General features: G+C 44.1%; 1 protein-coding gene across 2 annotated transcripts; it reads left to right on the top strand.

Moving 5' to 3' along the window:
* The first annotated feature begins 200 nt into the window (after positions 1-200).
* daw1 (dynein assembly factor with WDR repeat domains 1) lies at positions 201-14,746 on the top strand. 2 transcript variants are annotated; one of them, XM_029680795.2, is made up of 13 exons: positions 201-474; positions 1,140-1,212; positions 3,245-3,389; positions 3,791-3,849; positions 4,061-4,183; positions 4,479-4,578; positions 4,717-4,824; positions 5,484-5,590; positions 5,707-5,809; positions 7,772-7,886; positions 8,239-8,315; positions 13,759-13,903; positions 14,214-14,746. In XM_029680795.2, exons 1-13 carry the CDS (start codon positions 435-437, stop codon positions 14,246-14,248), a joined length of 1,230 nt encoding a protein of 409 aa, XP_029536655.1. In that variant the 5' UTR covers positions 201-434; the 3' UTR covers positions 14,249-14,746. The 2 variants fall into 2 exon arrangements, with proteins under 2 accessions (XP_029536655.1, XP_029536654.1); XM_029680794.2 differs by having other exon boundaries at positions 203-474; positions 13,741-13,903.
* Positions 14,747-15,637: the final 891 nt, after the last annotated feature.

The following is a 15,637-nucleotide window of genomic DNA, read 5'->3' as shown; positions in this document are numbered from 1 at the left end:
ACCCCTCACGTGCACGACCTCTGCGTCTGAGTCCTGTGTACCTGTTGGCAGTAGGCAGCTGTAGATCACTGGGCTAAGTCTTTGTCGGGGAAATGTATTAATTTAGTCTTTGTCTATGAACTACATGTGCATAACTGAGAATGCAAGTTTATATGAGGGAGACTTTGAGCTCTTGGGAAATAGTCCAACTGGAAAAGTTTACGTCAGCCTGTTATCATGACACAGAGTTTTCTAGTCTCTTGTTTCTAGTCTCTATTCTTTATGTACATGTTATAAAAAAAAATTGTAGACAGTTATGGAACAAGATCTGTCTTTTTTGAACAGGTTAGTTGTAGGCGAATGCGTTTCAATCCATCTGCGCATGCGTCTTGGCCGCGATAGCCTGTCGCCATAACAACGCTTTGTTGACAAGTGATTTCTGCTGGAGAAACGAAATGAAACTCAAACGATTCCTTCTCAGATATTATCCACCAGGTAATGAACATGTTGTTGATGATGCTAACATGCATTAGAATTAAGATACTAATGAATGTTTGGACAAGTAGGTAGCTAATTATTTGTACCATTTTGTGCAACTACACTGCATCTTCAGTGCTGTTCTGACCTACTGAGCTAGCTGGCTTTGCTAGCCCAGAGCAGAGCTAGGCTCTTTGCTAGCCCAGAGCAGAGCTAGGCTCCTTGCTAGCCCAGAGCAGAGCTAGGCTCTTTGCTAGCCCAGAGCAGAGCTAGGCTCCTTGCTAGTCCAGAGCAGAGCTAGGCTCCTTGCTAGCCCAGAGCAGAGCTAGGCTCTTTGCTAGCCCAGAGCAGAGCTAGGCTCCTTGCTAGCCCAGAGCAGAGCTAGGCTCTTTGCTAGCCCAGAGCAGAGCTAGGCTCTTTGCTAGCCCAGAGCAGAGCTAGGCTCCTTGCTAGCCCAGAGCAGAGCTAGGCTCTTTGCTAGCCCAGAGCAGAGCTAGGCTCCTTGCTAGCCCAGAGCAGAGCTAGGCTCCTTGCTAGACAGACCAGTTAACGTTAGCTGTAACAGGATTTGTTTAGCATGATGCACAAGTTGATGCAAGTTGAAGTTACAAGTAGGCCTAAAGTAACTCGTATCTCACACTTGGTCTTGTGTCGAATATTGAATTGATGCTTTTTGTTCACAGGTATCATCCTGGAATATGAGAAAGGAGGAGCTCTGAAGACTAAATCCATCGATCTGTTGGATTTGTCTCCGGAGTGGGTAGACAATAGTACAATTCATGTTTATGAATGAGATGATGTGTTTAGTGTTCATGATATGTGCAGGGTTGCCAACTTTTGAAGAAAGCTTAGAATGAGATTTTCTTTCTGAATTGCATTACTGCCTGGCACAACCCCAAGTCTACGTATTTTGAAATGGTTTAGGCCTATGACCAGGGTGTAAAAAACACACACAAAAAACACAGGTCAGGTGTATTCAGGATGTTTTAAACATTAAATGAACACTGAAAATTCGGCGCCTTACTTTGTAGGAGGGGGGCGTTTAAAGTATGCCAATATTTTTTTTAGGTGGTTTGACATTTCATTCAGACAGTAATGAAATGAGATGGGGGGGGGGAGGGATACTGGAAACATTGGGAAGGTTGGAGCAGGGATTTGTATGCAACACTTACCAGTCCACCAATACTCTGCACAGGAACTTGTTATATTAACTGTTAATGGCAGAGGGTAACCACATCATAGATTGCAGTCTCCTTGTCCATAGACTGCATTCAAGGAAAATACACAAACATTTTGTCATTTGGTTGATCCATCCCTTTAAAATAGGGCTCTGAGAAAATCCTGCTCGCTCTCCAGGAGGGTTGTCCACCCCTGATCTATGTTTCCCAAGTGCTGGGTGTTTGATAATGTACTTGTTATAACAATTCATTTCTCACAATCACCCAACCTTCAAGAAAAGTCTAATGAATATCAATATTCAGGTGGTTTATGTCTACTAGTTGAATATCCTTGCCATCATCTTACTCAACATAGACAAAATATGATGTCTTTATGAGTTGTGAGTCCCCCCCACCATCTCTGTCTAGAATGTACTAAAATATATACAATTATATTTGATTCCTGGAGCATTTAATACCCCATGCTTAAACGGTCCGTGAATGGCTGCAAAAATGCATTGCCTCATCATTCATTTATCAAAGACACAAGTAGGCATATCAGATTTCAAATATGTGATGATACTGGCATAATTGGGAAGAAGTGGAATAATAAAATAAGTTTGAGGAATAACAGTAATGTTGTTGCTGACAAGCACAGTAATAAACCTATATTTTAGCACATTAAGAATGAGCATTGTTCCACTGATCAGACCAAATAAAGTAAATAGATAATAAAATCTGAAGACAAGATGACATTAATCTTCCCCTACACCCTAACCAAATGATTATTCTATTTATTTTCCCGCTCTAGAATCAAACATTCACTTTTGGTTTCACAATCTGTTTGACAAAATTATTTTTTATAGTTACTAAAGATCACCCTACCAAACCTCCCTGCTAAAACATACTGTAGGTCTGTCTGCTGCCTTTTTGTTGTCACAGCCTAAATGCCCATCACCAAATGAGGGGACTAAAGCAAGTGTGGGTTAAATCGACTTTAGTATATGCTGTCAAAAGGCTGCATTCTGCAATAGATTCATGGACGGTAGTAACAGCATTTGACATAAAACAGCGCTACCATGCTGCTCTTTCTACAGTTTTAGAAAATCAGTGGAGAATGTTCTCTCTCTCCAGTCAGCTCCACTCTAATCTTGAGGGGCATTTCTTTAATACATGCATCCTATCCCCCCTGATCCCTCACATAACTAGACCAATCATATGCTGCTATGTGATGCGGTTCACAGTGCTGCGGCAAGGCAGGGCAATGATAGAGGTTTTGCTCGTGATGTTAAATTGTAGGCGCAGATCCTCTGATTTCAAAACGATTTGGAGCACAGTTGAAAAGTTAATGACATGGACTAATTAGAAAAATAAAAGCAGTAGTTTTCAATGTGTGAGATATATGAAGAGGGTCAAATATGAGTGTCTCGCGGCCAATGCGTGAGAGTTGGCAGCCCTGTATGGTATGCAGTTGATTATACTAGTGCTAGTGTAGTATGAGGATGATGATGATATAGGTAGATAAACACACCCACTAATTCTTTACAATTTGTCACTGATCCTGTATGACGTCTATTCTCCTTTTTTCAATGACCATGATGCATCGCTCTGACACGTCTCTATCCATATAGGACAGACACCGAGGAGTTAATATCAGCGATCAGGAAATCGGAGCCACTGATCACAGCATCACGCGTCGACCAAGTCAAACTCTTGATCGTCAGACTGCAGGAGAAACTGGGTCAGCAGGACAATCGCAGATTCTGCCTCTTCAAGGTCAAATACAGCTTCCATATTTCTGAGCTTCCTATTTACTTTCATTAGGCTCTCTTCTAATGGATAATGTCACCGTCTGCCTCCTGATCGTCCACTCTTGTGTGCCAGTGCACACTGTCTATGCAGCCATAAACAGCCATTAACATGCACGACCACACTGCCAGTGCCTTGTGCAAACGGTGCAGCCATCCTGTAATTCCTCATTTGAACCATAGATGGCAGCAGGGGGTGGGAATTGTAGATTTCTCCTAGAATAACAGGATTCTTCCTCAGCACATCAAAGCCAGATGTATTATGTATGGGTATTACACGGTCAAACATGTAGATGTACATTTATTTAATTCAGTCAAGTAAACTGCCTCAGAGTTAAAAAAAAAAAAAAGTCTCCTTCTCCCTTGCAGGCGCTGCAGGCGCACATACTGCCACTGACAAACGTTGCCTTCAATAAATCAGGGTCGAGGTAAGTTTATCTGCACTGCATGGAGATGTGCAGAGAACCCCTGGCGCTTGTCTTTTTGGTGTGCAGGAGAAGTAAACATCTCTCTTTTTACACTCTCTGTCTCTTTCTTTATCCTTTTCTCTGTCTCTTTCTCTGTTTCTCCCTCTCCCCAATCTCTCACCCTCTCTGTCTCCCTCTCTGTCTCTCTCTCTCTCTCTCCCTCTCTCTGCAGTTTTATAACTGGGAGCTATGACAGGACATGTAAAATATGGGACACGGCGTCAGGCGAGGAGCTGCACACATTGGAGGGCCACAGGAACGTGGTGTACGCCATCGCCTTCAACAACCCCTATGGGTAACCACCTTCCTGTCACTCTACCCCAGGTTTAAAAACACCAGGACCCGTATTCATAAAGTGTCTCAGAGTAGAAGTGCTGATCCAGGATCGCGGTTTCATTATGATCTAAAAGGCTAAACTGATCCTAGATCAGTACTCCGACTCTGAGACTCTTAGGACCCAGAGAGCCTTATTCCTATTCTATGTTCCTCCATTGTCTTACACCTAAGGCCAAGGGAAAGTGTTGTTGCTGGTTAAAATAAATTATTTTTCCTATCTCAAATCATACCTTTATTTATCCCTTTTAATCCAGGGACAAGATTGCCACTGGGTCCTTTGATAAGACCTGCAGGCTGTGGAGTGTAGAGACGGGCAAATGTTTCCACACCTTCCGAGGACACACTGCTGAAATAGTACGAGGGACTTTCTAATCTAGAGATTGGACTTTCTGAGAGATTGGACTTGTCCTTCAGTATCAATATGATTGCAGTGAGCTTCAAATCAGATTTTCTATGTGAATGGCAGCAAACACTGTTTTCTGTGCTGAACAGGTGTGTTTGGCGTTTAACCCTCAAAGTACCTTGGTGGCCACGGGTAGCATGGACACTACGGCCAAGCTATGGGACATCCAGACTGGAGAGGAGGTGTCCACACTGACAGTGAGTCAGCTCTCTCTCTCTCTCTCTCTCTCTCTCTCTCTCTCTCTCTCTCATATCTCATATCTCCTTTCCTCTCATCTCCACATGCTCTCACAACCATCCATGTCCACATCCATTTGTTAATGACTTAATTCAGTCACTTATCTGCATTCATCCATTCATTTTTGTATATGATTATTCATGATGTGCTGGTCCAGCAGTCACCCTGCTTACTGTGTTCTATCCTCCCATCATATATGTGTATGCAGCTGTGACTAAAATACATTCATAAGGTAATCTATCTACATCCTCAGTTATTGGACAAGCAGCAGTTTCCTGCTGCACGTGGGCAAACTGTGTGGCTGGGTGTTCCAGAGAGGGGATTATGTGTGCTGCTCTCTACCCCTCCTCTATCCCTCCTCTCTACCCCTCCTCTCTACCCCTGCTCTCTACCCCTCCTCTCTACCGCTCCTCTCTACCCCTTCTTCTTCAATTATTCCTACATTAGTCATGCTGGTGAATATTTGACTCGAGCACAAAAAGGCAAATGTGTTCCTCAAACTGAATTGGATGAAATTATGCAATTTAGCTTTTTTAAAGAAGAACGAATGGCTTGTTTACTTGACTGTGCTTTCGTTCGCTCGCTCGGTCTCTCCCCCCCTCTTTCTTTCCTCTCCCAGGGCCACTCAGCAGAGATCATCTCCTTGTCATTTAACACAGTGGGTGACCAGCTAGTCACTGGCTCCTTTGACCACACTGTTTCTCTGTGGGATGTTCCATCTGGGAGGTGAGAGCCCAAGTGTGTGTGTGTGTGTGTGTGTGTGTGTGTGTGTGTGTGTGTGTGTCCGTCCATGTTTGTGTCCGAGTATAACCACCATTAACACCCTCCTATCATTCTACCAGGCGTGTCCACACACTGATAGGCCACAGAGGGGAGATCAGCAGTGTTCAGTTTAACTGGGACTGCTCCCTCATCATCACCGGCTCCATGGACAAAAGTTGTAGGGTGAGCTCTCACATCCTCTCTCACATCCCACCTCATGTCATGTCACATCTCCTATCATCTCTCTCACACCCTCTTTCACATCCCATGTCACATCTCCTATCATGTATCATCTCTCTCACATCCTCTCTCACATCCCACCTCACATCATGTCACATCTCCTATCATCTATCATCTCTCTCACATCCTCTCTCACATCCCATCTCATACCATGTCACATCTCCTATCATCTCTCTCACATTCCACCTCACGTCATGTCACATCTCCTATCATCTCTCTCACACCCTCTCTCACATCCCATCTCATACCATGTCACATCTCCTATCATCTCTCTCACACCCTCTCTCACATCATGTCACATCTCCTATCATCTCTCTCACACCCTCTCTCACATCCCATCTCACACCATTTCACATCTCCTATCACCTCTCTCACACCCTCTCTCACATCATGTCACATCTCCTATCATCTCTCTCACACCCTCTCTCACATCATGTCACATCTACTATCATCTCTCTCACATCCCACCTCACATCATGTCACATCTCCTATCATCTCTCTCACACCCTCTCTCACATCCCATCTCACATCATGTCACATCTCCTATCACCTCTCTCACACCCTCTCTCACATCATGTCACATCTACTATCATCTCTCTCACATCATGTCACATCTCCTATCATCTCTCTCATACCCTCTCTCACATCCCATCTCACATCATGTCACATCTCCTATCACCTCTCTCACACCCTCTCTCACATCATGTCACATCTCCTATCATCTCTCACACCCTCTCTCACATCATGTCACATCTACTATCATCTCTCTCACATCCCACCTCACATCATGTCACATCTCCTATCATCTCTCTCACACCCCATCTCACATCATGTCACATCTCCTATCACCTCTCTCACACCCTCTCTCACATCATGTCACATCTACTATCATCTCTCTCACACCCTCTCACATCATGTCACATCTACTATCATCTCTCTCACACCCTCTCTCACATCATGTCACATCTACTATCATCTCTCTCACATCCCACCTCACATCATGTCACATCTACTATCATCTCTCTCACATCCCACCTCACATCATGTCACATCTCCCGTCATCTCTCATCTCACATCATGTCACATCTCCAGTCATCTCTCTCACATCCCACCTCACATCATGTCACATCTCCTATCATCTCTTTCACATCCCCTCTCACATCCCACCTCACATCATGTCACATCTCCCGTCATCTCTCTCACATCCCCTCTCACATCGTGTCACATCTCCCGTCATCTCTCTCACATCCCACCTCACATCATGTCACATCTCCTATCATCTCTCACACACCCTCTTTCACATCCCACCTCACATCATGTCACATCTCCTGTCATCTCTCTCACATCCCACCTCACATCATGTCACATCTCCTATCATCTCTCTCACACCCTCTTTCACATCCCATTTCACATTGTGTCACATCTCCTATCATCTCTCTCACATCCCACCTCACATCATGTCACATCTCCTATCATCTCTCTCACACCCTCTTTCACATCCCATTTCACATCGTGTCACATCTCCTATCATCTCTCTCACATCCCATCTCACATTATGTCACATTTCCTATCATCTCTCTCTCTCTCTCTCTGGTAGAGACTCCTATCTCTTTTAAGCTCTGCATCATTTAATAAGGAAAATTAAATCCTTTAATTACTCCAAGATGAGTCACACTCGCTGGTTAGTTGTGTGAATTATTCACGTGGTTGCATTCCTAAAGAGAAGATTGTGGAGAGGGGAAAACACCACCATTATGTTGTTACAGCACTTACCAAGCTGGTTGTCTGTTTTAAAAGGCTTTTAAAAATAGATTCATTAACATTTGACACTTTGACATTGTGTGTGTTTGTGTCCTTATGTGTGTGTGAGTACCGGGATATTTGTGTGTGTCCATGCTTCCCCAGGTGTGGGAGGCAGCGAGTGGGAAGTGTATGGCCACACTAGCAGGCCATGAAGACGAGGTGCTGGATGTGTGTTTCGACTACACCGGTCAACTCATAGCCACCGCCTCGGCTGACGGTACGACCACAGAGATGCTTATCTTGTTCTATTTAACTACGGGGGTACCTCGACCTCTCTGCTGGTTCCGTGATTGTTCAGTCCAGGAACTTTGTATTGACAATGTCCCAGGCACTGAACAACTATATCCGTACTGTACCCAGCCCAACCACCCCTATTTTACATTGTCATGCCAACCCAAATCGTACTGTGGCGGCTTGAATATTTATTTTTCACATTGTCCTTTCCAGCACAGTTCCAGCAACTATGGTGTATGACTAACCAGGCCAGCTCAATTTAATTCCTTTTATTTTAAGGTTCAACTTCACTCACCGGATGATTTGAGAAATCAATATTTCCCCCTGACTCTTAGGCACAGCGAGAGTGTACAGCGCTGTCAGCTACCAGTGCATCTCCAGACTGGAGAGCCATGAGGGAGAGATCTCCAAGGTGAGTCACTGAGACAGGTAATGGTTCAAACAGGAACCAAAATGCCACCCTCTCTCTCTCGGTCTCTTTTGTCTGCCTCGGAGCATCCGTCAGACTCACAAGGGTACAGGACTGGACAGGAGGGATGAGGACGGCGGTCCGCTTGCCGGGGGGATGTTTCTACCTCCTGTTACTGCTTCTTGTGTCAGTTGCTAGGTCAACCACGTCTTGACGATGACAGAGAGAGACATGACCTTGAAGGTGTGTGTCCTTCAGGCCAGAACGTTCCAGAAATATTTTCCTGCTCTACCTATAGGCTGATTCCTGCTCTACCTATAGGCTGATTCCTGGCCTACCTATAGGTTGATTCCTGCTCTACCTATAGGCTGATTCCTGGCCTACCTATAGACTGATTCCTGCTCTACCTATAGGTTGATTCCTGCTCTACCTATAGGCTGATTCCTGACCTACCTATAGGCTGATTCCTGCTCTACCTATAGGCTGATTCCTGCTCTATCTATAGGCTGATTCCTGCTCTACCTATAGGCTGATTCCTGGCCTACCTATAGGCTGATTCCTGACCTACCTATAGGCTGATTCCTGCTCTACCTATAGGCTGATTCCTGCTCTACCTATAGGCTGATTCCTGGCCTACCTATAGGCTGATTCCTGCTCTACCTATAGGCTGATACCTATGCCTTTTTCAAAACAGCCCTGTTAAAGTCTCACTTCCCAAGTTTTTCTGCCTAGCGACTCTGATTCCCCCTTCCCCCCGGTAGTCTCATTTGATTCCCTGTAATGTTTCACCTTGAGCCCTTTAATGTCACACCTTGGTTGATTTTATTAATAAAACACCATGACATAGTCTGTCCCTGCTCACTCTGTAACTGCATTAGCCACGGAGGTATAGAGCCACATGTGACCTGGGTCTGTATTGTAGGTGACCCAGCTGTGACCTAAATGTGTGTGTGATCTTATCAGCCTCTGCCATTTGACAGTTCTGCCAGTGTACGTGTGTGTACATATTTGTTAGTGTGTGTGTGTACGTGCCTGCATGTTGTGTGTGTTTGTCGCTTGGTGCCACAGCCACTAGGGGCCCGATTCAGACTTAGAAAATGTACTCCTTTCCTACACACTTCTCAATAGTTGGATATCAGACTTACCTTATGCAGATGCGTAATGGGCTTGGCAGGCGTGGTTAACATGTATTAAATCACTGGAAAGTGCTGGCCAACCGGTTTTCTCGTGGAGTTTTCATTCAATAGGATTTTCAGTACATTTATCTAAATCTATGCCTTTTGTACCTTTAACTAGAATTTGTTTTCCTTTTCAGTAACAATTGGTAGATTGAAAAATATTCTGATATTGTATATTATTAAGGTTTAGGAAAGTATTTATGAATAATAACATAACAGCTTTGGAGAGCCTTTTATGCAAAAAAAACTCACTAATCATGGAACTGTGATGACAAGTCCAGTTGTTGTGCAGCGTGCTCCAGGTTTAACCTGCTTACGTGTGGTCTGTTCCATAGTGATTCTAATAGGCTACATGTCCTAAATGACTGTACAGCGTTGGCCTAATATGATCCAGTAATGCTAGTGACCCTCAGGAACAACTGCACAGACGTGACAGAGGAAAGAAAGGTCAACTAACGACGGAATGTAAGGGAACTAACACTAAAGTCAGTGTATGTGGGTATAACTGCCGGTGGCCGCCGATGGTCGTTCATATTCAACATGAAGCAAATTGTAAAAAATACAGTGAAAAGTCTGGGCGTATGATTAAAACATTCTCATCTGGTCTCCAAATTTTATAAACTTCACTGTGGAAAAGTTCATATACATTTCTGTCCTTTAGCAGACACTTATCCAGAGCGACTTACAGGAACAATTAGTAATAGTGCCTTGCTCAAGAACACATCGGCAGGATTTTCACCTAGTCAGGCGAGAGGAATTGAACCAGTGACTTTTCAGTTACTGGCCTTAACACTCTTAACCAATCGGCTACCTGCCTATATATTGATATACTTTAGTTTGTTGCCATATGACTGGTTTTACATTTGGCTCCAAGGTAAAATAAGGTCAAATATATCTAAAACAATGATAGGTTGCTCAACCTTATTCATCATTTCATTGTGCGTAAAGGTGGTGGAATTATGTGGGAGTCTAGGTCAGAATACGACCTATCTGTAGAAACCTCCGCCACATTCGTTTTATTTTATCTCCAGGCCTAACGAATAGGGGGTGAATAGCATGTTATTATCATGCTTAAGTTCAAGGTCAGAATACGCGTAGAGAGAAAAGTGCATAAAAAGGGAATTATGCTCCAATTTATACGCACTTAACTCAGGTCGCAATCCCCCCCAGCTGTCTCATTGGGCTGCCTGTCTTGTGTCTGTTTACTGAAAGCCATCAGGGCCCAGCCTCGGTAATAGGCTGGAATGATTTCACAGGATTATGACACTAGTCTCCCCCTAACAGGACACCTCTCTCCCCTCCCTCCGCCTCTTAACCACTGTGTCAATCTCTTTTTTTTTCATCACTCTCCCATTATTTCTGTCTCTGTCGGTCCCTGTTTTTACTTCCATTCTGATTTCCACTGTCATCCCTCCAGCTCCCTCTCCTCGCTCTTTGTGGTTTCTTTCTTCCTGTCATAACAAAGGGTCAGATGTAATCGGTAGAAGCTGACTTTTTCTTAAAGGTCCAATGCAACTGTTTTTATCTCAATAAAGTTCTGGGTCACAATTAAGTACCTCACTGTGATTTGGTTTTCAATTAAAATTGTAAAAAATATTCTCAGCAAAGAGCAATTTCTCAAGCAAGAATTTTGCTAGGAATTTTGCTAGGACTGACTGGGGGTGGTCTGAGTGGGGAGGGGAAAACTAGCTGTTATTGACAGAAGTTTAGAACTCTCTTTCTTATTGGTCTATTAACTAATTGACCGTCTGGTGATGTCACCAAAACAGGCAGAAATTTAATGTGGTCTATTCAAACAGCTCTTACACTAAAAGGGCATTATCATAATTTTCACAACTTCACAGTGTTATTCTAACCTCATAGTGTGGAAATATATAAACTCAGCAAAAAAAGAAACGTCCTCTCACTGTCAACTGCGTTTATTTTCAGCGAACTTAACATGTGTAAATATTTGCATGAACATAACAAGATTCAACAACTGAGACATGAACTGGACAAGGTCCACATACATGTGACTAACAGAAATGGAATAATGTATCCCTAAACAAAGGGGGGGTCAAAATCAAAAGTAACAGTCAGTTTCTGGTGTGGCCACCAGCTGCATTAAGAACTGCAGTGTATCACCTCCTCATGGACTGCACTAGATTGACTAGTTCATGCTGTGAGATGTTACCCCACTCTTCCACCAAGGCACCTGCAAGTTCCCGGACATTTCTGGGGGGAATGGCCCTAGCTCTCACCCTACGATCCAACAGGTCCCAGACGTGCTCAATGGGATTGAGATCCAGGCTCTTCGCTGGCCATGGCAGAACACTGACGTTCCTGTCTTACAGGAAATCACACACAGAACGAGCAGTATGGCTGGTGGCATTGTCATGTTGGAGGGTCGTCAGGATGAGCCTGCAGGAAGGGTACCAACATGAGGGAGGAGGATGTCTTCTCTGTAACGCACAGCGTTGAGAAATGCCTGCAATGACAACAAGCTCAGTCCGATGATGCTGTGATACACCACCGAGGACCATGACGGACCCACCATCTCCAAAACGATTCTGCTCCAGAGTGCAGGCCTCGGCGTAAAGCTCATTCCTTCGACGATAAACGCAAATCTGACCATCACCCCTAGTGAGACAAAACTGCGACTCGTCAGTGAAGAGCATTTTTGCCAGTCCTGTCTGGTCCAGCGACGGTGAGTTTGTGCCCATAGGCGACGTTGTTGCCGGTGATGTCTGGTGAGGACCTGCCTTACAACAGGCCTACAAGCCCCCAGTCCAGCCCCTCTCATCCTATTGCGGACAGTCTGAGCACTAATGGAGGGATTGTGCATTCCTGGTGTAACTCAGGCAGTTGTTGTTGCCATCCTGTACCTATCCCGCAGGTGTGATGTTCGGATGTACCGATTCTGTGCAGGTGTTGTTACACGTGGTCTGCCACTGTGAGGATGATCAGCTGTCCCTCCTGTCTCCCTGTAGCGCTGTCTTAGGTGTCTCACAGTATTGACATTGCAATTTATTGCCCTGGCCACATCTGCAGTACTCATGCCTGTTTGCAGCATGCCTAAGACACGTTCACGCAGATGAGCAGGGACCCTGGGCATCTTTCTTTTGGTGTTTTTCAGAATCAGTAGAAAGGCCTCTTTTAGTGTCCTACGTTTTCATAACTGTGACCTACCGTCTGTAAGCTGTTAGTGTCTTAACGACCACAGGTGCATGTTCATTAATTGTTTATGGTTCATTGAACAAGCATGGGCAACAGCGTTTAAACCCTTTACAATGAAGATCTGTGGAGTTATTTAGATTTTTACGAATTATCTTTGAAAGACAGGGTCCTGAAAAAGGGCTGTTTCTTTTTTGGCTGAGTTTAGATATGTTTTTTACTGCACTCGGCCATTAAATGAAAATAATATCTGTGGAATGAATGTCATAGAACCAAATATTGCTAAAAACATAAATTCATTGTTTTGTTGATTAAATATGCAGGATATAATGTAAAATAGTCATTGTTATGGCATTGAATCATCTCAACAGAATCCATGTGAGTTTACTCATGACCATTCACTTACTCCATCTTCTTCTAATCAAATCAAATCAAATTCATCCTTCTATTTCTCTTCTCTTTTTCCTCTCTTTTCACCAGTCTCTTTCCCCGTTTCTTCTTTTCTAAAAATGTGACACCTCTGTGCTCTCCTCTGTCTCCTCCATGCTCCCCCCGTTCCTCTTTGCTCCCCCCTTCTCCCTGTCAGTACCCTCTCGCTCTCCTCTTTGTGCTCGTTCCTTTTTCCCTCGCTCTCCTCTGTATTCTGTCAGTGTCACCCTCTCCCAGAGTTCTATTTCTATTTCCTGTCTGAGGCCTGCTCACCGCCCTGCAGCGTGAGGCCTTTAATAAAAACACACTTTACTTTTAGACAATGGAGAGTCAGCATCATTTAATCATCCCAGCCCCATGTTCATTTCTTCACCTCACTGTGTGCTTGTAGATCTCTCTGAAGTCTGGCTATGTGTTCCATTGGAGCCATTCCTCCATAACAAATGCCTGGCAGACCTCCAAATGCCTAACAGACCTCCATTTAGTTAATAGCCTTTTAAGAATATAGTGCTGACATGGTTGAACGTTCCCCATGCTCTGCTCATTTGGCCGTTCCTATCTACTCTTGCACACTTCCTCATCAGTGCACCCGCCATCCAGCCATTCACTCCATCACTCCTTTTCACTCTCGTAACACACACACTCTTATGTCAATTTCAACCTCCCAGATCTGTTTTAACGCTCAGGGCAGTAGAGTTCTGACGGCCAGCGCTGACAAGACGGCTCGCCTGTGGGACGTCCAGTCTGGCGTCTGTCTGCAGGTCCTCGAGGGACACACGGACGAGATCTTCTCCTCTGCCTTCAACTACGAGGGTGACACCATCATCACAGGTAATATGTACCCTCTATCAGGGCTGGGGTCAATTCCATTTCAATTCAGCATTAAGTTAGCATTGAGAAAAATGTGAATTTCAGTTTACTTCCTGATTTGTCAGAAATGGAATTGAGCCCAACTCTGCCCTCTATATAATCATACCTAGTTCAAATGTAGCGATGCCATTGCAACCTCTTCACAGCCAAACAAGCATAATTTTTTCTCCACTCACAAACACTTTATCAAGGTTCAAATGAACAGGCCATAGCTGGGTGCGGTGAGCTACCTCCTTTTCATCCACCTGTCCCTGTCTTCTCTCTGCTGCAGGCAGCAAGGACAACACCTGTCGCATCTGGCGCTGACCCATCCTGTGGTCAGTGGTCAGTAGGGTGTGTGAGGAGGGGAAGGCCATCTGTCCATCCACCAACAAAGAAGATGACTCCAACAGGGCCCCGATTGAAGATGCCCTTCCTGGAAGTTATCACTAACCCAACGTATGTGACCTCTAACCTCCTAGTTGCTGTGGAGTAAGATTCAGTAGAACGGATAGCTTTGGTGAATGAATTTGGTCCCACTGTCATTTTACTATGTAGGACTGTCTCGACAGACAGTTTAGTGCTGTGGATGCATCCCAATGGCACCAAATCTCTATTAAGTGCACTACTTCTGAGCAGGGCCTATAGGGCTTTGCGGCCTGCATTCAACAGTTAGGATTTGACCTGGACTGGTCACTTTGGTCCTCTGTCATGTTCAGTGTTGATACTCAGTGTTTGTTTGTGTGTTAATAGTAGAATGGGCTGGACGGAATAATGTTTTCTCTACCCCTCTTTTGCTCAATAAAGTCTATTCATGCTCACATATTACATGGATTTATTGATCTCGAAAGATAAAGATACATTCAGTTTCTACAGCAACAGAGTTGAATTGTGTGCTTTTTAATGGCAACGATTTAACACTAGGGTACCACTACGCAGATAAAACCTGACAAACCAGATTCACGTACAAATTAGACACTACAAACCTTCTCTGTCTTTCTGATAGTAGTAAAAATGAAACGATAGAGAGCAGTCTTTCTACCCCAAGGTGCAGCAGTTCAAGAATCTACAATATGTACAGCTATCCATGATAAACAATTCTCAAAGAACATGAAGAACGACAGATTACTTACATAAGAACGACAGAGAACAATGAAGAATGACAGATAACTTAAGCAGAGTTCAAAGCTACAACAGAAGTAGACAACGTTGGCCGATGTAAACGACAACTATGTTCATCTGGGTCCGTATTCACAAAGCATCTCAGATTAGGAGGGCTGATATAGGATCTGTTTGGTATGATTACCAGAACCGGGGGGGGGGGGGTCTGATCCTAGATCAGCATTCCTGCATTGAGACACATTGTGAATACAGGCTCTGGGGCAACTGTCAAGTGTAGTTAGTGCACACCTATGTTGCTGTCAGCAAATACCAACTGGAATGATGGCTGCTGTCTGACAGTCTCTTCAAGATAGCTACTGTACATTAAAACATCATCTGGTGTCTTTTTGAGTTTGATTGGTTGAGGGAATGTGGTACAGTGTTCTATTGGTGCCTTGTTGTGTGTGTTTATGTTTAATAAATACATCATTTATAAAGTAACACATCAGATTGTGAAAATGTAATGTATAGGATATATAACAACTAAAGGAATACAAATTCTGCAGGCTAGAATCTCAGATGGCTGATTTGTTTGCACTAAATAAATAAGGCCTA

The sequence above is a fragment of the Oncorhynchus nerka genome, linkage group LG14 (assembly GCF_034236695.1).
Source record: "Oncorhynchus nerka isolate Pitt River linkage group LG14, Oner_Uvic_2.0, whole genome shotgun sequence".
Taxonomy (NCBI): Eukaryota; Metazoa; Chordata; class Actinopteri; order Salmoniformes; family Salmonidae; genus Oncorhynchus; species Oncorhynchus nerka.
This window is presented reverse-complemented; position numbering and strand designations above follow the sequence as displayed.

What these genes read in the sequence shown, in the direction of transcription:
- daw1 (XM_029680794.2), top strand. Translation starts at nt 435, where the DNA reads ATGAAACTCAAACGATTCCTTCTCAGATATTATCCACCAG. An exon ending in AGCCACCGCCTCGGCTGACG is followed by an intron (nt 7,887 to 8,238) that starts GTACGACCACAG and finishes CCTGACTCTTAG; the next exon opens with GCACAGCGAGAGTGTACAGC. An exon ending in GGGTGACACCATCATCACAG is followed by an intron (nt 13,904 to 14,213) that starts GTAATATGTACC and finishes TCTCTGCTGCAG; the next exon opens with GCAGCAAGGACAACACCTGT.